The sequence below is a fragment of the Salvelinus alpinus genome, chromosome 6 (genome assembly GCF_045679555.1).
Source record: "Salvelinus alpinus chromosome 6, SLU_Salpinus.1, whole genome shotgun sequence".
In the NCBI taxonomy this organism is placed as follows: domain Eukaryota; kingdom Metazoa; phylum Chordata; class Actinopteri; order Salmoniformes; family Salmonidae; genus Salvelinus; species Salvelinus alpinus.
The window spans coordinates 97,539,385-97,559,004 of NC_092091.1; the positions used below are offsets into that span (position 1 = coordinate 97,539,385).

At 54.2% G+C, this 19,620-nt stretch overlaps 1 protein-coding gene across 1 annotated transcript in view; it reads right to left on the bottom strand.

Moving 5' to 3' along the window:
- Window positions 1-19,620, bottom strand: part of tll1 (tolloid-like 1) — a 154,391-nt gene that overhangs the window by 76,698 nt on the left and 58,073 nt on the right. The window contains exon 5 of the mRNA XM_071408503.1: window positions 2,551-2,729. Coding sequence (XP_071264604.1) covers window positions 2,551-2,729 — 179 coding nt within the window. The remainder of the gene's footprint in view (window positions 1-2,550; window positions 2,730-19,620) is intronic.

Sequence of the window (19,620 nt, forward strand, 5' to 3'; positions counted from 1 at the left end):
CACACAGACAGAGACACAGATAGAGACACAGATAGAGACACACAGATAGAGACACAGATAGAGACACACAGATAGAGACACAGATAGAGACACAGATAGAGACACACAGATAGAGACACACAGATAGAGACACAGATAGAGACACAGATAGAGACACAGATAGAGACTCTCAGATAGAGACACAGATAGAGACACAGATAGAGACTCTCAGATAGACACACAGATAGAGACACACAGATAGAGACACTCAGATAGAGACACACAGATAGAGACACAGATAGAGACACAGATAGACACACAGATAGAGACACAGATAGAGACACACAGATAGAGACACAGATAGAGACACACAGATAGAGACACAGATAGAGACACACAGACAGAGACACAGATAGAGACACAGATAGAGACACACAGATAGAGACACACAGATAGAGACAGATAGAGACACAGATAGAGACTCTCAGATAGACACACAGATAGAGACACAGATAGAGACTCTCAGATAGACACTCAGATAGAGACACAGATAGAGACACAGATAGAGACACACAGATAGAGACACAGATATAGACACAGATAGAGACACACAGATAGAGACACACAGATAGAGACACAGATAGAGACACAGACAGAGACTCTCAGATAGACACACAGATAGAGACACACAGATAGAGACACTCAGATAGAGACACACAGATAGAGACACAGATAGAGACACAGATAGACACACAGATAGAGACACAGATAGAGACACACAGATAGAGACACAGATAGAGACACACAGATAGAGACACAGATAGAGACACACAGACAGAGACACAGATAGAGACACAGATAGAGACACACAGATAGAGACACACAGATAGAGACATAGATAGAGACACACAGATAGAGACACAGATAGAGACACAGATAGAGACACACAGATAGAGACACACAGATAGAGACTCTCAGATAGAGACACAGATAGAGACACAGATAGAGACTCTCAGATAGACACACAGATAGAGACACACAGATAGCGACACAGATAGAGACAAATATAGAGACACACAGATAGAGACACAGATAGAGACACAGATAGAGACACACAGATAGAGACACACAGATAGAGACACAGATAGAGACACAGATAGAGACACAGATAGAGACACACAGATAGAGACACAGATAGAGACACAGATAGAGACACACAGATAGAGACACAGATAGAGACACAGATAGAGACACAGATAGAGACACAGATAGAGACACTCAGATAGAGACACAGAGATAGAGACACAGATAGAGACACACAGATAGAGACACTCAGATAGAGACACACAGATAGAGACACACAGATAGAGACACAGACAGAGACACTCAGATAGAGACACTCAGATAGAGACACACAGATAGAGACACACAGATAGAGACACAGATAGAGACACAGATAGAGACACAGATAGAGACACAGAGAGAGACACTCAGATAGAGACACACAGATAGAGACACACAGATAGAGACACAGATAGAGACACTCAGATAGAGACACTCAGATAGAGACACAGATAGAGACACAGACAGAGACAACACAGATAGAGACACAGATAGAGACACAGATAGAGACACACAGATAGAGACACAGATAGAGACACACAGATAGATACACAGATAGAGACACAGATAGAGACACACAGATAGAGACACACAGATAGAGACACAGATAGAGACACAGATAGAGACACAGATAGAGACACAGATAAAGACACACAGATAGAGACACACAGATAGAGACACACAGATAGAGACACACAGATAGAGACACACAGATAGAGACACAGATAGAGACACAGATAGAGACACACAGATAGAGACACAGATAGAGACACAGATAGAGACACACAGATAGAGACACACAGATAGAGACACACAGATAGAGACACACAGATAGAGACACAGATAGAGACACAGATAGAGACACAGATAGAGACACAGATAGAGACACAGATAGAGACACACAGATAGAGACACTCAGATAGAGACACACAGATAGAGACACACAGATAGAGACACAGATAGAGACACAGATAGAGACACACAGATAGAGACACAGATAGAGACACAGATAGAGACACACAGATAGAGACACACAGATAGAGACACAGATAGAGACACTCAGATAGAGACACTCAGATAGAGACACTGTTAGAGACACACAGATAGAAACACACAGATAGAGACTCAGACAGAGACACACAGATAGAGACACACAGATAGAGACACAGATAGAGACACTCAGATAGAGACACAGATAGAGACACACAGATAGAGACACACAGATAGAGACACAGATAGAGACACAGATAGAGACACAGATAGAGACACAGATAGAGACACAGATAGAGACTCAGATAGAGACACAGATAGAGACAATCAGATAGACACTCAGATAGAGACACAGATAGAGACACACAGATAGAGACACAGATAGAGACAGAGAGATGCACCATCGAGAGCATCCTGACGGGTTGCATCACTGCCTGTTCGTCCGTCCCTGTCTGTTACCTGGTTGTATGTTGTCTCTGATGATGGTGACGTGATCGTCTCGGTCGGGCCGGGTATGTTCATGCCAGAACCCGATCACGTGACCCAACTCATGAACCACGATGCCAAACTTATCACAGTTCTTCCCTATCGATATCGCCTGAGGACCGTTACCTCGACGACCCACGTAGGAGCAACAGCTGGAGAGAGAGGGACAAAGAGACAAAGACAGGACGAGAGAGAAAGAGAGGGACAAAGAGACAAAGACAGGAAGAGAGTGAAAGAGAGGGACAAAGAGACAAAGACAGGAAGAGAGAGAAAGAGAGGGACAAAGAGACAAAGACAGTGGGAGAGAGAAAGAGAGGGACAAAGACAGCGGGAGAGAGAAAGAGAGGGACAAAGACAGCGGGAGAGAGAGGAACGAAGAGACAAAGACAAGAAGAGAGAGAGGGACAAAGAGACAAAGACAGTGGGAGAGAGAAAGAGAGGGACAAAGACAGCGGGAGAGAGAAAGAGAGGGACAAAGACAGCGGGAGAGAGAGGGACAAAGAGACAAAGACAAGAAGAGAGAGAGGGACAAAGAGACAAAGACAGGAAGTGAGAGAGGGAAACAGAAAGAGAGAGAAACAGAGAGAGAGAGAGAGAGAGAGAGAGAGAGAGAGAGAGAGAGAGAGAGACAGAGAGAGAGAGAGACAGAGAGACAGAGAGACAGAGAGACAGAGAGACAGAGACAGAGAGACAGAGAGACAGAGAGACAGAGAGACAGAGAGACAGAGAGACAGAGACAGACAGAAACAGAGAGAAACAGAGAGAGAGAATGAGTGTTTTTTCTTTCACTATTGCTGTTACTATAGTCATTGGTTTTCTGAAGCACCCACATTTCCTTTAGGAACTGTCCTGTTATAGTTCTGACCACTGGTTTTCTGAGAAGATTCGTTTCTCTGACAGCTGAGTGAGTGAGTGAGTGAGTGAGTGAGTGAGTGAGTGAGTGAGTGAGTGAGTGAGTGAGTGAGTGAGTGAGTAGGTGAGTGAGTGAGTGAGTGAGTGAGTGAGTGAGTGAGTGAGTGAGTGAGTGAATGAGTAGGTGAGTGAGTGAGTGAGTGAGTGAGTGAGTAAGTGAGTAGGTGAGTGAGTGAGTGAGTGAGTGAGTGAGTGAGTGAGTGAGTGAGTGAGTGAGTGAGTGAGTGAGTGAGTGAGTGAGTGAGTGTGTGTGTGTGTGTGTGTGTGTGTGTGTGTGTGTGTGTGTGTGTGTGTGTGTGTGTGTGTGTGTGTGTGTGAAGCATATTTATCTGACAGCTGCCTTGCTCTGAGGCGGGACACACACACACACACACACACACACACACACACACACACACACACACACACACACACACACACACACACACACACACACACACACACACACACACACACACACACACACACACACACAAACACACACACACACACACACACGCGTGACTCATTTCAGGAAACTAGGCTTATGTCCCGAGTCCCTACTTCAGAAGCATTTGAACACATTTTTGTCAGAAATGACTTCCGGAACATGTGAACTTTCACGTGCCTTAGTAACAACCTTGTATTCCATCTGTAAATACTAATAAAATGGTTTCAATTACGAGCCAAGTTTGGTTTAGCCACGGAAAAAGTCAAGAACCTTCCCGCTAGACATGATTGGATGAGATAACGGACGGGCTGAACACGCCGAGAGATGAGTTGTGATTGGTCTGATGGGCTGGACACGCCGAGAGATGAGTTGTGATTGGTCTGATGGGCTGGACACGCCGAGAGATGAGTTGTGATTGGTCTGATGGGCTGGACACGCCGAGAGATGAGTTGTGATTGGTCTGATGGGCTGGACACGCCGAGAGATGAGTTGTGATTGGTCTGATGGGCTGGACACGCCGAGAGATGAGTTGTGATTGGTCTGATGGGCTGGACACGCCGAGAGATGAGTTGTGATTGGTCTGATGGGCTGGACACGCCGAGAGATGAGTTGTGATTGGTCTGATGGGCTGGACACGCCGAGAGATGAGTTGTGATTGGTCTGACATGTAGTACGTGTCTGTCTATAACATGAGCTGCTCAGTTTGTGTAATTCTTTATAAAGTGGATTTTTTTCAAAAAGATTTAAAGAAGAACTGGCACAAGTGTTGCTAAGTCTCTTCACTTCCTGGAGGACCGAGTTTGTAAATCAGTGGAAATGTCCGGGTGGAAGCACAGTACGATAGCTAAGGAGATTCTGCCATTTGATTACAAATGCAGAGGGAGTCGAACGAGGGAACACACAGAAGGCTGTTGTATAAAACACCTGTCTCTCCGGATTACATCTTCAAACTAATGGGAAACCACGGCATCTGTGACAGAGAGGGAGAGAAGCATCCATCCATGTATATGGGTAAGAGAGTTTAGCTAGCTGTATGTTGAGACATTATACTGTTCTAATTTTGTCAGGAATTCGTTTTTCATTGCAAGTTAAAGCGTACTGTTACCTAGCTAGCTAACGTTACGTGTAGGATCTGTGTAGTAGTGTTATGTGTATCTCAAAGCCATTTGCATTGCTAGTTATAGCCTAATGTTAGCTAGCCAGCTAACATTGAGCCTAGCTAGTTAGCTAGCTTTAGATTCATGAAGGGTATTAACGTTATAAATTGGGATTATGGTGTTCCCCTCGGTTGTGTCTAGAAGTAGCTAGCAAGCTAGCCAATGTTAGCCAGTTAGCTCGGGTGCTTGACTGCTGTGAGGTCTGAACGCTCTGATCAACCCTACTCCTCGGCCAGAGGGTCCAGTGTGAGGTCAGAACGCTACGAACAACCCTCGGCCAGAGGGTCCAGTGTGAGGTCAGAGCGCTAGGATCAACCCTACTCCTCGGCCAGAGGGTCCAGTGTGAGGTCAGAACGCTAGGATCAATCCTACTCCTCGGCCAGAGGGTCCAGTGTGAGGTCTGAATGATAGGATCAACCCTACTCCTCGGCCAGAGGGTCCAGTGTGAGGTCAGAACGCTAGGATCAACCCTACTCCTCGGCCAGAGCGTCCAGTGTGAGGACAGAACGCTAGGATCAACCCTACTCCTCGGCCAGAGGGTCCAGTGTGAGGTTAGAACGCTAGGATCAACCCTACTCCTCGGCCAGAGGGTCCAGTGTGAGGTCAGAATGCTAGGATCAACCCTACTCCTCGGCCAGAGGGTCCAGTGTGAGGTCAGAATGCTAGGATCAACCCTACTGCTCGGCCAGAGGGTCCAGTCTGAGGTCAGAACGCTAGGATCAACCCTACTCCTCGGCCAGAGGGTCCAGTGTGAGGTCAGAACTTTAGGACCACCCTACTCCTCGGCCAGAGGGTCCAGTGTGAGGTCAGAACGCTCAGATCAACCCTTGGCCAGAGGGTCCAGTGTGAAATCAGAACGCTAGGATCAACCCTACTCCTCGGCCAGAGGGTCCAGTGTGAGGTCAAAACGCTAGGATCAACCCTACTCCTCGGCCAGTGGGTCCAGTGTGAGGTCAGAACGCTAGGATCAACCCTACTCCTCAGCCAGAGGGTCCAGTGTGAGGTCAGAACGCTAGGATCAACCCTACTCCTCGACCAGAGCGTCCAGTGTGAGGTCAGAACGCTAGGATCAACCCTACTCCTCGGCCAGAGGGTCCAGTGTGAGGTCAGAACGCTAGGATCAACCCTACTCCTCGGCCAGAGGGTCCAGTGTGAGGTCAGAATGCTCAGATCAACACTACTCCTCGGCCAGAGGGTCCAGTGTGAGGTCAGAACGCTACGATCAACCCTACTCCTCGGCCAGAGGGTCCAGTGTGAGGTCAGCACGCTAGGATCAACCCTACTCCTCGGCCAGAGGGTCCAGTGTGAGGTCAGAACGCTAGGATCAACCCTACTCCTCGGCCAGAGCGTCCAGTGTGAGGTCATAACGCTAGGATCAACCCTACTCCTCGGCCAGAGGGTCCAGTGTGAGGTCATAACGCTAGGATCAACCCTACTCCTCGGCCAGAGCGTGCAGGGTGAGGTCATAACGCTGGGATCAACCCTACTCCTCGGCCAGAGGGTCCAGTGTGAGGTCAGAACGCTAGGATCAACCCTCGGCCAGAGCGTCCAGTGTGAGGTCATAACGCTGGGATCAACCCTACTCCTCGGCCAGAGGGTCCAGTGTGAGGTCAGAACGCTGGGATCAACCCTACTCCTCGGCCAGAGGGTCCAGTGTGAGGTCAGAACGCTAGGATCAACCCTACTCCTCAGCCAGAGGGTCCAGTGTGAGGTCAGAACGCTAGGATCAACCCTACTCCTCGACCAGAGCGTCCAGTGTGAGGTCATAACGCTAGGATCAACCCTACTCCTCGGACAGAGGGTCCAGTGTGAGGTCAGAACGCTAGGATCAACCCTTCTCCTCGGCCAGAGGGTCCAGTGTGAGGTCATAACGCTAGGATCAACCCTACTCCTCGGCCAGAGGGTCCAGTGTGAGGTCAGAACGCTAGGATCAACCCTACTCCTCGGCCAGAGGGTCCAGTGTGAGGTCATAACGCTAGGATCAACCCTACTCCTCGGCCAGAGGGTCCAGTGTGAGGTCATAACGCTAGGATCAACCCTACTCCTCGGCCAGAGGGTCCAGTGTGAGGTCATAACGCTAGGATCAACCCTACTCCTCGGCCAGAGGGTCCAGTGTGAGGTCATAACGCTAGGATCAACCCTACTCCTCGGCCAGAGCGTGCAGTGTGAGGTCATAACGCTGGGATCAACCCTACTCCTCGGCCAGAGGGTCCAGTGTGAGGTCAGAACGCTAGGATCAACCCTCGGCCAGAGCGTCCAGTGTGAGGTCATAACGCTGGGATCAACCCTACTCCTCGGCCAGAGGGTCCAGTGTGAGGTCAGAACGCTAGGATCAACCCTACTCCTCGGCCAGAGCGTCCAGTGTGAGGTCATAACGCTAGGATCAACCCTACTCCTCGGCCAGAGGGTCCAGTGTGAGGTCATAACGCTAGGATCAACCCTACTCCTCGGCCAGAGCGTGCAGGGTGAGGTCATAACGCTGGGATCAACCCTACTCCTCGGCCAGAGGGTCCAGTGTGAGGTCAGAACGCTAGGATCAACCCTACTCCTCAGCCAGAGGGTCCAGTGTGAGGTCAGAACGCTAGGATCAACCCTACTCCTCGACCAGAGCGTCCAGTGTGAGGTCATAACGCTAGGATCAACCCTACTCCTCGGCCAGAGGGTCCAGTGTGAGGTCAGAACGCTAGGATCAATCCTTCTCCTCGGCCAGAGGGTCCAGTGTGAGGTCATAACGCTAGGATCAACCCTACTCCTCGGCCAGAGGGTCCAGTGTGAGGTCAGAACGCTAGGATCAGACCTACTCCTCGGCCAGAGGGTCCAGTGTGAGGTCAGAACGCTAGGATCAACCCTACTCCTCGGCCAGAGGGTCCAGTGTGAGGTCATAACGCTAGGATCAACCCTACTCCTCGGCCAGAGGGTCCAGTGTGAGGTCATAACGCTAGGATCAAACCTACTCCTCGGCCAGAGCGTGCAGTGTGAGGTCATAACGCTGGGATCAACCCTACTCCTCGGCCAGAGGGTCCAGTGTGAGGTCAGAACGCTAGGATCAACCCTCGGCCAGAGCGTCCAGTGTGAGGTCATAACGCTGGGATCAACCCTACTCCTCGGCCAGAGGGTCCAGTGTGAGGTCAGAACGCTGGGATCAACCCTACTCCTCGGCCAGAGGGTCCAGTGTGAGGTCAGAACGCTAGGATCAACCCTACTTCTCCGCCAGAGTGTCCAGTGTGAGGTCAGAATGCTAGGATCAACCCTACTCCTCGGCCAGAGGGTCCAGTGTGAGGTCATAACGCTAGGATCAACCCTACTCCTCGGCCAGAGGGTCCAGTGTGAGGTCAGAACGCTAGGATCAACCCTACTCCTCGGCCAGAGGGTCCAGTGTGAGGTCATAACGCTAGGATCAACCCTACTCCTCGGCCAGAGGGTCCAGTGTGAGGTCAGAACGCTAGGATCAACCCTACTCCTCGACCAGAGCGTCCAGTGTGAGGTCATAACGCTAGGATCAACCCTACTCCTCGGCCAGAGGGTCCAGTGTGAGGTCAGAACGCTAGGATCAACCCTTCTCCTCGGCCAGAGGGTCCAGTGTGAGGTCATAACGCTAGGATCAACCCTACTCCTCGGCCAGAGGGTCCAGTGTGAGGTCAGAACGCTAGGATCAGACCTACTCCTCGGCCAGAGGGTCCAGTGTGAGGTCAGAACGCTAGGATCAACCCTACTCCTCGGCCAGAGGGTCCAGTGTGAGGTCATAACGCTAGGATCAACCCTACTCCTCGGCCAGAGGGTCCAGTGTGAGGTCATAACGCTAGGATCAAACCTACTCCTCGGCCAGAGCGTGCAGTGTGAGGTCATAACGCTGGGATCAACCCTACTCCTCGGCCAGAGGGTCCAGTGTGAGGTCAGAACGCTAGGATCAACCCTCGGCCAGAGCGTCCAGTGTGAGGTCATAACGCTGGGATCAACCCTACTCCTCGGCCAGAGGGTCCAGTGTGAGGTCAGAACGCTAGGATCAACCCTACTCCTCGGCCAGAGGGTCCAGTGTGAGGTCAGAACGCTAGGATCAACCCTACTTCTCCGCCAGAGTGTCCAGTGTGAGGTCAGAATGCTAGGATCAACCCTACTCCTCGGCCAGAGGGTCCAGTGTGAGGTCATAACGCTAGGATCAAACCTACTCCTCGGCCAGAGGGTCCAGTGTGAGGTCAGAACGCTAGGATCAACCCTACTCCTCGGCCAGAGGGTCCAGTGTGAGGTCATAACGCTAGGATCAACCCTACTCCTCGGCCAGAGGGTCCAGTGTGAGGTCAGAACGCTAGGATCAACCCTACTCCTCGGCCAGAGGGTCCAGTGTGAGGTCATAATGCTAAGATCAACCCTACTCCTCGGCCAGAGGGTCCAGTGTGAGGTCAGAACGCTAGGATCAACCCTAATCCTCGGCCAGAGGGTCCAGTGTGAGGTCAGAATGCTCAGATCAACCCTACTCCTCGGCCAGAGGGTCCAGTGTGAGGTCAGAACGCTACGATCAACCCTACTCCTCGGCCAGAGGGTCCAGTGTGAGGTCAGCACGCTAGGATCAACCCTACTCCTCGGCCAGAGGGTTCAGTGTGAGGTCAGAACGCTAGGATCAATCCTACTCCTCGGCCAGAGCGTCCAGTGTGAGGTCATAACGCTAGGATCAACACTACTCCTCGGCCAGAGGGTCCAGTGTGAGGTCATAACGCTAGGATCAACCCTACTCCTCGGCCAGAGCGTGCAGTGTGAGGTCATAACGCTGGGATCAACCCTACTCCTCGGCCAGAGGGTCCAGTGTGAGGTCAGAACGCTAGGATCAACCCTCGGCCAGAGCGTCCAGTGTGAGGTCATAACGCTGGGATCAACCCTACTCCTCGGCCAGAGCGTCCAGTGTGAGGTCAGAACGCTAGGATCAACCCTACTCCTCGGCCAGAGGGTCCAGTGTCAGTTCAGAACGCTAGGATCAACCCTACTCCTCGGCCAGAGGGTCCAGTGTGAGGTCAGAACGCTAGGATCAACCCTACTCCTCGGCCAGAGGGTCCAGTGTGAGGTCAGAACGCTAGGATCAACCCTACTCCTCGGCCAGAGCGTCCAGTGTGAGGTCAGAACGCTAGGATCAACCCTACTCCTCGGCCAGAGGGTCCAATGTGAGGTCAGAAAGCTAGGATCAACCCTACTCCTCGGCCAGAGGGTCCAGTGTGAGGTCAGAACGCTAAGATCAACCCTACTCCTCGGCCAGAGGGTCCAGTGTGAGGTCAGAACGATCGGATCAACCCTACTCCTCGGCCAGAGGGTCCAGTGTGAGGTCAGAACGATCGGATCAACCCTACTCCTCGGCCAGAGGGTCCAGTGTGAGGTCAGAACGCTAGGATCAACCCTACTCCTCGGCCAGAGGGTCCAGTGTGAGGTCAGAACGCTAGGATCAACCCTGCACTTCGGCCAGAGGGTCCAGTGTGAGGTCAGAACGCTACGATCAACCCTCGGCCAGAGGGTCCAGTGTGAGGTCAGAACGCTAGGATCAACCCTACACTTCGGCCAGAGGGTCCAGTGTGAGGTCAGAACGCTAGGATCAACCCTACTCCTCGGCCAGAGGGTCCAGTGTGAAGTCAGAACGCTAGGATCAACCCTACTCCTCGGCCAGAGGGTCCAGTGTGAGGTCAGAACGCTACGATCAACCCTAATCCTCGGCCAGAGGGTCCAGTGTGAGGTCAGAACGCTAGGATCAACCCTACTCCTCGGCCAGAGGGTCCAGTGTGAGTTCAGAACGCTAGGATCAACCCTACTCCTCGGCCAGAGGGTCCAGTGTGAGGTCATAACGCTAAGATCAACCCTACTCCTCGGCCAGAGGGTCCAGTGTGAGGTCAGAACGCTAGGATCAACCCTACTCCTCGGCCAGAGGGTCCAGTGTGAGGTCAGAACGCTAGGATCAACCCTACTCCTCGGCAAGAGGGTCCAGTGTGAGGTCAGAACGCTAGGATCAACCCTACTCCTCGGCCAGAGGGTCCAGTGTGAGGTCAGAACGCTAGGATCAACCCTACTCCTCGGCCAGAGGGTTCAGTGTGAGGTCAGAACGCTAGGATCAACCCTACTCCTCGGCCAGAGGGTCCAGTGTGAGATCATAACGCTAAGATCAACCCTACTCCTCGGCCAGAGGGTCCAGTGTGAGGTCAGAACGCTAGGATCAACCCTACTCCTCGGCCAGAGGGTCCAGTGTGAGGTCATAACGCTAGGATCAACCCTACTCCTCGGCCAGAGGGTCCAGTGTGAGGTCAGAATGCTAGGATCAACCCTACTCCTTGGCCAGAGGGTCCAGTGTGAGGTCAGAACGCTAGGATCAACCCTACTCCTCAGCCAGATGGTCCAGTGTGAGGTCATAACGCTAGGATCAACCCTACTCCTCGGCCAGAGGGTCCAGTGTGAAGTCAGAACGCTAGGATCAACCCTATTCCTCGGCCAGAGGGTCCAATGTGAGGTCAGAATGCTCGGATCAACCCTACTCCTCGGCCAGAGGGTCCAGTGTGAGGTCAGAACGCTACAATCAACCCTACTCCTCGGCCAGAGGGTCCAGTGTGAGGTCAGAACGCTAGGATCAATCCTACTCCTCGGCCAGAGGGTCCAGTGTGAGGTCATAACGCTAGGATCAACCCTACTCCTCGGCCAGAGGGTCCAGTGTGAGGTCAGAACGCTAGGATCAACCCTACTCCTCGGCCAGAGGGTCCAGTGTGAGGTCAGAACGCTAGGATCAACCCTACTCCTCGGCCAGAGGGTCCAGTGTGAGGTCAGAACGCTAGGATCAATCCTACTCCTCGGCCAGAGCGTCCAGTGTGAGGTCATAACGCTAGGATCAACCCTACTCCTCGGCCAGAGGGTCCAGTGTGAGGTCAGAACGCTAGGATCAACCCTACTCCTCGGCCAGAGGGTCCAGTGTGAGGTCAGAACGCTAGGATCAACCCTACTCCTCGGCCAGAGCGTCCAGTGTGAGGACAGAACGCTAGGATCAACCCTACTCCTCGGCCAGAGGGTCCAGTGTGATGTCAGAACGCTAGGATCTACCCTACTCCTCGGCCAGAGGGTCCAGTGTGAGGTCAGAACGCTAGGATCAACCCTACTCCTCGGCCAGAGGGTCCAGTGTGAGGTCAGAACGCTAGGATCAACCCTACTCCTCGGCCAGAGGGTCCAGTGTGAGGTCAGAATGCTAGGATCAACCCTACTGCTCGGCCAGAGGGTCCAGTCTGAGGTCAGAACGCTAGGATCAACCCTACTCCTCGGCCAGAGGGTCCAGTGTGAGGTCAGAACGCTAGGACAACCCTACTCCTCGGCCAGAGGGTCCAGTGTGAGGTCAGAACGCTCAGATCAACCCTTGGCCAGAGCGTCCAGTGTGAGGTCAGAACGCTAGGATCAACCCTACTCCTCGGCCAGAGGGTCCAGTGTGAGGTCAGAACGCTAGGATCAACCCTACTCCTCGGCCAGAGGGTCCAGTGTGAGGTCAAAACGCTAGGATCAACCCTACTCCTCGGCCAGTGGGTCCAGTGTGAGGTCAGAACGCTAGGATCAACCCTACTCCTCAGCCAGAGGGTCCAGTGTGAGGTCAGAACGCTAGGATCAACCCTACTCCTCGACCAGAGCGTCCAGTGTGAGGTCATAACGCTAGGATCAACCCTACTCCTCGGCCAGAGGGTCCAGTGTGAGGTCAGAACGCTAGGATCAACCCTTCTCCTCGGCCAGAGGGTCCAGTGTGAGGTCAGAACGCTAGGATCAACCCTACTCCTCTGCCAGAGGGTCCAGTGTGAGGTCATAACGCTAGGATCAACCCTACTCCTCGGCCAGAGGGTCCAGTGTGAGGTCAGAACGCTAGGATCAGACCTACTCCTCGGCCAGAGGGTCCAGTGTGAGGTCAGAACGCTAGGATCAACCCTACTCCTCGGCCAGAGGGTCCAGTGTGAGGTCATAACGCTAGGATCAACCCTACTCCTCGGCCAGAGGGTCCAGTGTGAGGTCAGAACGCTAGGATCAACCCTACTCCTCGGCCAGAGGGTCCAGTGTGAGGTCAGAATGCTCAGATCAACCCTACTCCTCGGCCAGAGGGTCCAGTGTGAGGTCAGAACGCTACGATCAACCCTACTCCTCGGCCAGAGGGTCCAGTGTGAGGTCAGCACGCTAGGATCAACCCTACTCCTCGGCCAGAGGGTCCAGTGTGAGGTCAGAACGCTAGGATCAACCCTACTCCTCGGCCAGAGCGTCCAGTGTGAGGTCATAACGCTAGGATCAACTCTACTCCTCGGCCAGAGGGTCCAGTGTGAGGTCATAACGCTAGGATCAACCCTACTCCTCGGCCAGAGCGTGCAGGGTGAGGTCATAACGCTGGGATCAACCCTACTCCTCGGCCAGAGGGTCCAGTGTGAGGTCAGAACGCTAGGATCAACCCTCGGCCAGAGCTTCCAGTGTGAGGTCATAACGCTGGGATCAACCCTACTCCTCGGCCAGAGGATCCAGTGTGAGGTCAGAACGCTGGGATCAACCCTACTCCTCAGCCAGAGGGTCCAGTGTGAGGTCAGAACGCTAGGATCAACCCTACTCCTCAACCAGAGCGTCCAGTGTGAGGTCATAACGCTAGGATCAACCCTACTCCTCGGCCAGAGGGTCCAGTGTGAGGTCAGAACGTTAGGATCAACCCTTCTCCTCGGCCAGAGGGTCCAGTGTGAGGTCATAACGCTAGTATCAACCCTACTCCTCGGCCAGAGGGTCCAGTGTGAGGTCAGAACGCTAGGATCAGACCTACTCCTCGGCCAGAGGGTCCAGTGTGAGGTCAGACCGCTAGGATCAACCCTACTCCTCGGCCAGAGGGTCCAGTGTGAGGTCATAACGCTAGGATCAACCCTACTCCTCGGCCAGAGGGTCCAGTGTGAGGTCAGAACGCTAGGATCAACCCTACTCCTCGGCCAGAGGGTCCAGTGTGAGGTCAGAATGCTCAGATCAACCCTACTCCTCGGCCAGAGGGTCCAGTGTGAGGTCAGAACGCTACGATCAACCCTACTCCTCGGCCAGAGGGTCCAGTGTGAGGTCAGCACGCTAGGATCAACCCTACTCCTCGGCCAGAAGGTCCAGTGTGAGGTCAGAACGCTAGGATCAACCCTACTCCTCGGCCAGAGCGTCCAGTGTGAGGTCATAACGCTAGGATCAACCCTACTCCTCGGCCAGAGGGTCCAGTGTGAGGTCATAACGCTAGGATCAACCCAACTCCTCGGCCAGAGCGTGCAGTGTGAGGTCATAACGCTGGGATCAACCCTACTCCTCGGCCAGAGGGTCCAGTGTGAGGTCAGAACGCTAGGATCAACCCTCGGCCAGAGCGTCGAGTGTGAGGTCATAACGCTGGGATCAACCCTACTCCTCGGCCAGAGGGTCCAGTGTGAGGTCACAACGCTGGGATCAACCCTACTCCTCGGCCAGAGGGTCCAGTGTGAGGTCAGAACGCTAGGATCAACCCTACTTCTCCGCCAGAGTGTCCAGTGTGAGGTCAGAATGCTCTGATCAACCCTACTCCTCGGCCAGAGGGTCCAGTGTGAGGTCATAACGCTAGGATCAACCCTACTCCTCGGCCAGAGGGTCCAGTGTGAGGTCAGAACGCTGGGATCAACCCTACTCCTCGGCCAGAGGGTCCAGTGTGAGGTCATAACGCTAGGATCAACCCTACTCCTCGGCCAGAGGGTCCAGTGTGAGGTCAGAACGCTAGGATCAACCCTACTCCTCGGCCAGAGGGTCCAGTGTGAGGTCATAACGCTAGGATCAACCCTACTCCTCGGCCAGAGGGTCCAGTGTGAGGTCAGAATGCTAGGATCAACCCTACTCCTTGGCCAGAGGGTCCAGTGTGAGGTCAGAACGCTAGGATCAACCCTACTCCTCAGCCAGATGGTCCAGTGTGAGGTCATAACGCTAGGATCAACCCTACTCCTCGGCCAGAGGGTCCAGTGTGAGGTCAGAACGCTAGGATCAACCCTATTCCTCGGCCAGAGGGTCCAATGTGAGGTCAGAATGCTCGGATCAACCCTACTCCTCGGCCAGAGGGTCCAGTGTGAGGTCAGAACGCTACAATCAACCCTACTCCTCGGCCAGAGGGTCCAGTGTGAGGTCAGAACGCTAGGATCAATCCTACTCCTCGGCCAGAGGGTCCAGTGTGAGGTCATAACGCTAGGATCAACCCTACTCCTCGGCCAGAGGGTCCAGTGTGAGGTCAGAACGCTAGGATCAACCCTACTCCTCGGCCAGAGGGTCCAGTGTGAGGTCAGAACGCTAGGATCAACCCTACTCCTCGGCCAGAGGGTCCAGTGTGAGGTCAGAACGCTAGGATCAATCCTACTCCTCGGCCAGAGCGTCCAGTGTGAGGTCATAACGCTAGGATCAACCCTACTCCTCGGCCAGAGGGTCCAGTGTGAGGTCAGAACGCTAGGATCAACCCTACTCCTCGGCCAGAGGGTCCAGTGTGAGGTCAGAACGCTAGGATCAACCCTACTCCTCGGCCAGAGCGTCCAGTGTGAGGACAGAACGCTAGGATCAACCCTACTCCTCGGCCAGAGGGTCCAGTGTGAGGTCAGAACGCTAGGATCTACCCTACTCCTCGGCCAGAGGGTCCAGTGTGAGGTCAGAACGCTAGGATCAACCCTACTCCTCGGCCAGAGGGTCCAGTGTGAGGTCAGAATGCTAGGATCAACCCTACTGCTCGGCCAGAGGGTCCAGTCTGAGGTCAGAACGCTAGGATCAACCCTACTCCTCGGCCAGAGGGTCCAGTGTGAGGTCAGAACGCTAAGACAACCCTACTCCTCGGCCAGAGGGTCCAGTGTGAGGTCAGAACGCTCAGATCAACCCTTGGCCAGAGCGTCCAGTGTGAGGTCAGAACGCTAGGATCAACCCTACTCCTCGGCCAGAGGGTCCAGTGTGAGGTCATAACGCTAGGATCAACCCTACTCCTCGGCCAGAGGGTCCAGTGTGAGGTCAGAATGCTAGGATCAACCCTACTCCTTGGCCAGAGGGTCCAGTGTGAGGTCAGAACGCTAGGATCAACCCTACTCCTCAGCCAGATGGTCCAGTGTGAGGTCATAACGCTAGGATCAACCCTACTCCTCGGCCAGAGGGTCCAGTGTGAGGTCAGAACGCTAGGATCAACCCTATTCCTCGGCCAGAGGGTCCAATGTGAGGTCAGAATGCTCGGATCAACCCTACTCCTCGGCCAGAGGGTCCAGTGTGAGGTCAGAACGCTACAATCAACCCTACTCCTCGGCCAGAGGGTCCAGTGTGAGGTCAGAACGCTAGGATCAATCCTACTCCTCGGCCAGAGGGTCCAGTGTGAGGTCATAACGCTAGGATCAACCCTACTCCTCGGCCAGAGGGTCCAGTGTGAGGTCAGAACGCTAGGATCAACCCTACTCCTCGGCCAGAGGGTCCAGTGTGAGGTCAGAACGCTAGGATCAACCCTACTCCTCGGCCAGAGGGTCCAGTGTGAGGTCAGAACGCTAGGATCAATCCTACTCCTCGGCCAGAGCGTCCAGTGTGAGGTCAGAACGCTAGGATCAACCCTACTCCTCAGCCAGAGGGTCCAGTGTGAGGTCAGAACGCTAGGATCAACCCTACTCCTCGACCAGAGCGTCCAGTGTGAGGTCATAACGCTAGGATCAACCCTACTCCTCGGCCAGAGGGTCCAGTGTGAGGTCAGAACGCTAGGATCAACCCTTCTCCTCGGCCAGAGGGTCCAGTGTGAGGTCAGAACGCTAGGATCAACCCTACTCCTCTGCCAGAGGGTCCAGTGTGAGGTCAGAACGCTAGGATCAACCCTACTCCTCGGCCAGAGGGTCCAGTGTGAGGTCATAACGCTAGGATCAACCCTACTCCTCGGCCAGAGGGTCCAGTGTGAGGTCAGAACGCTAGGATCAACCCTACTCCTCGGCCAGAGGGTCCAGTGTGAGGTCAGAATGCTCAGATCAACCCTACTCCTCGGCCAGAGGGTCCAGTGTGAGGTCAGAACGCTACGATCAACCCTACTCCTCGGCCAGAGGGTCCAGTGTGAGGTCAGCACGCTAGGATCAACCCTACTCCTCGGCCAGAGGGTCCAGTGTGAGATCAGAACGCTAGGATCAACCCTACTCCTCGGCCAGAGCGTCCAGTGTGAGGTCATAACGCTAGGATCAACTCTACTCCTCGGCCAGAGGGTCCAGTGTGAGGTCATAACGCTAGGATCAACCCTACTCCTCGGCCAGAGCGTGCAGGGTGAGGTCATAACGCTGGGATCAACCCTACTCCTCGGCCAGAGGGTCCAGTGTGAGGTCAGAACGCTAGGATCAACCCTCGGCCAGAGCTTCCAGTGTGAGGTCATAACGCTGGGATCAACCCTACTCCTCGGCCAGAGGGTCCAGTGTGAGGTCAGAACGCTGGGATCAACCCTACTCCTCGGCCAGAGGGTCCAGTGTGAGGTCAGAACGCTAGGATCAACCCTACTCCTCAGCCAGAGGGTCCAGTGTGAGGTCAGAACGCTAGGATCAACCCTACTCCTCGACCAGAGCGTCCAGTGTGAGGTCATAACGCTAGGATCAACCCTACTCCTCGGCCAGAGGGTCCAGTGTGAGGTCAGAACGCTAGGATCAACCCTTCTCCTCGGCCAGAGGGTCCAGTGTGAGGTCATAACGCTAGGATCAACCCTACTCCTCGGCCAGAGGGTCCAGTGTGAGGTCAGAACGCTAGGATCAGACCTACTCCTCGGCCAGAGGGTCCAGTGTGAGGTCAGAACGCTAGGATCAACCCTACTCCTCGGCCAGAGGGTCCAGTGTGAGGTCATAACGCTAGGATCAACCCTACTCCTCGGCCAGAGGGTCCAGTGTGAGGTCAGAACGCTAGGATCAACCCTACTCCTCGGCCAGAGGGTCCAGTGTGAGGTCAGAATGCTCAGATCAACCCTACTCCTCGGCCAGAGGGTCCAGTGTGAGGTCAGAACGCTAAGATCAACCCTACTCCTCGGCCAGAGGGTCCAGTGTGAGGTCAGCACGCTAGGATCAACCCTACTCCTCGGCCAGAGGGTCCAGTGTGAGGTCAGAACGCTAGGATCAACCCTACTCCTCGCCCAGAGCGTCCAGTGTGAGGTCATAACGCTAGGATCAACCCTACTCCTCGGCCAGAGGGTCCAGTGTGAGGTCATAACGCTAGGATCAACCCTACTCCTCGGCCAGAGCGTGCAGTGTGAGGTCATAACGCTGGGATCAACCCTACTCCTCGGCCAGAGGGTCCAGTGTGAGGTCAGAACGCTAGGATCAACCCTCGGCCAGAGCGTCGAGTGTGAGGTCATAACGCTGGGATCAACCCTACTCCTCGGCCAGAGGGTCCAGTGTGAGGTCAGAAAGCTGGGATCAACCCTACTCCTCGGCCAGAGGGTCCAGTGTGAGGTCAGAACGCTAGGATCAACCCTACTTCTCCGCCAGAGTGTCCAGTGTGAGGTCAGAATGCTCTGATCAACCCTACTCCTCGGCCAGAGGGTCCAGTGTGAGGTCATAACGCTAGGATCAACCCTACTCCTCGGCCAGAGGGTCCAGTGTGAGGTCAGAACGCTAGGATCAACCCTACTCCTCGGCCAGAGGGTCCAGTGTGAGGTCATAACGCTAGGATCAACCCTACTCCTCGGCCAGAGGGTCCAGTGTGAGGTCAGAACGCTAGGATCAACCCTACTCCTCGGCCAGAGGGTCCAGTGTGAGGTCAGAACGATAGGATCAACCCTACTCCTCGGCCAGAGGGTCCAGTGTGAGGTCATAATGCTAAGATCAACCCTACTCCTTGGCCAGAGGGTCCAGTGTGAGGTCAGAACGCTAGGATCAACCCTAATCCTCGGCCAGAGGGTCCAGTGTGAGGTCAGAATGCTCAGATCAACCCTACTCCTCGGCCAGAGGGTCCAGTGTGAGGTCAGAACGCTACGATCAACCCTACTCCTCGGCCAGAGGGTCCAGTGTGAGGTCAGCACGCTAGGATCAACCCTACTCCTCGGCCAGAGGGTTCAGTGTGAGGTCAGAACGCTAGGATCAACCCTTCTCCTTGGCCAGAGGGTCCAGTGTGAGGTCAGAACGCTAGGATCAATCCTACTCCTCGGCCAGAGGGTCCAGTGTGAGGTCATAACGCTAGGATCAACCCTACTCCTCGGCCAGAGCGTGCAGTGTGAGGTCATAACGCTGGGATCAACCCTACTCCTCGGCCAGAGGGTCCAGTGTGAGGTCAGAACGCTAGGATCAACCCTCGGCCAGAGCGTCCAGTGTGAGGTCAGAACGCTACGATCAAACCTACTCCTCGGCCGGAGGGTCCAGTGTGAGGTCATAACGCTAGGATCAACCCTACTCCTCGGCCAGAGCGTCCAGTTTGAGGTCAGAACGCTAGGATCAACCCTTCTCCTCGGCCAGAGGGTCCAGTGTGAGGTCATAACGCTAGGATCAACCCTACTCCTCGGCCAGAGGGTCCAGTGTGAGGTCAGAACGCTAGGATCAGACCTACTCCTCGGCCAGAGGGTCCAGTGTGAGGTCA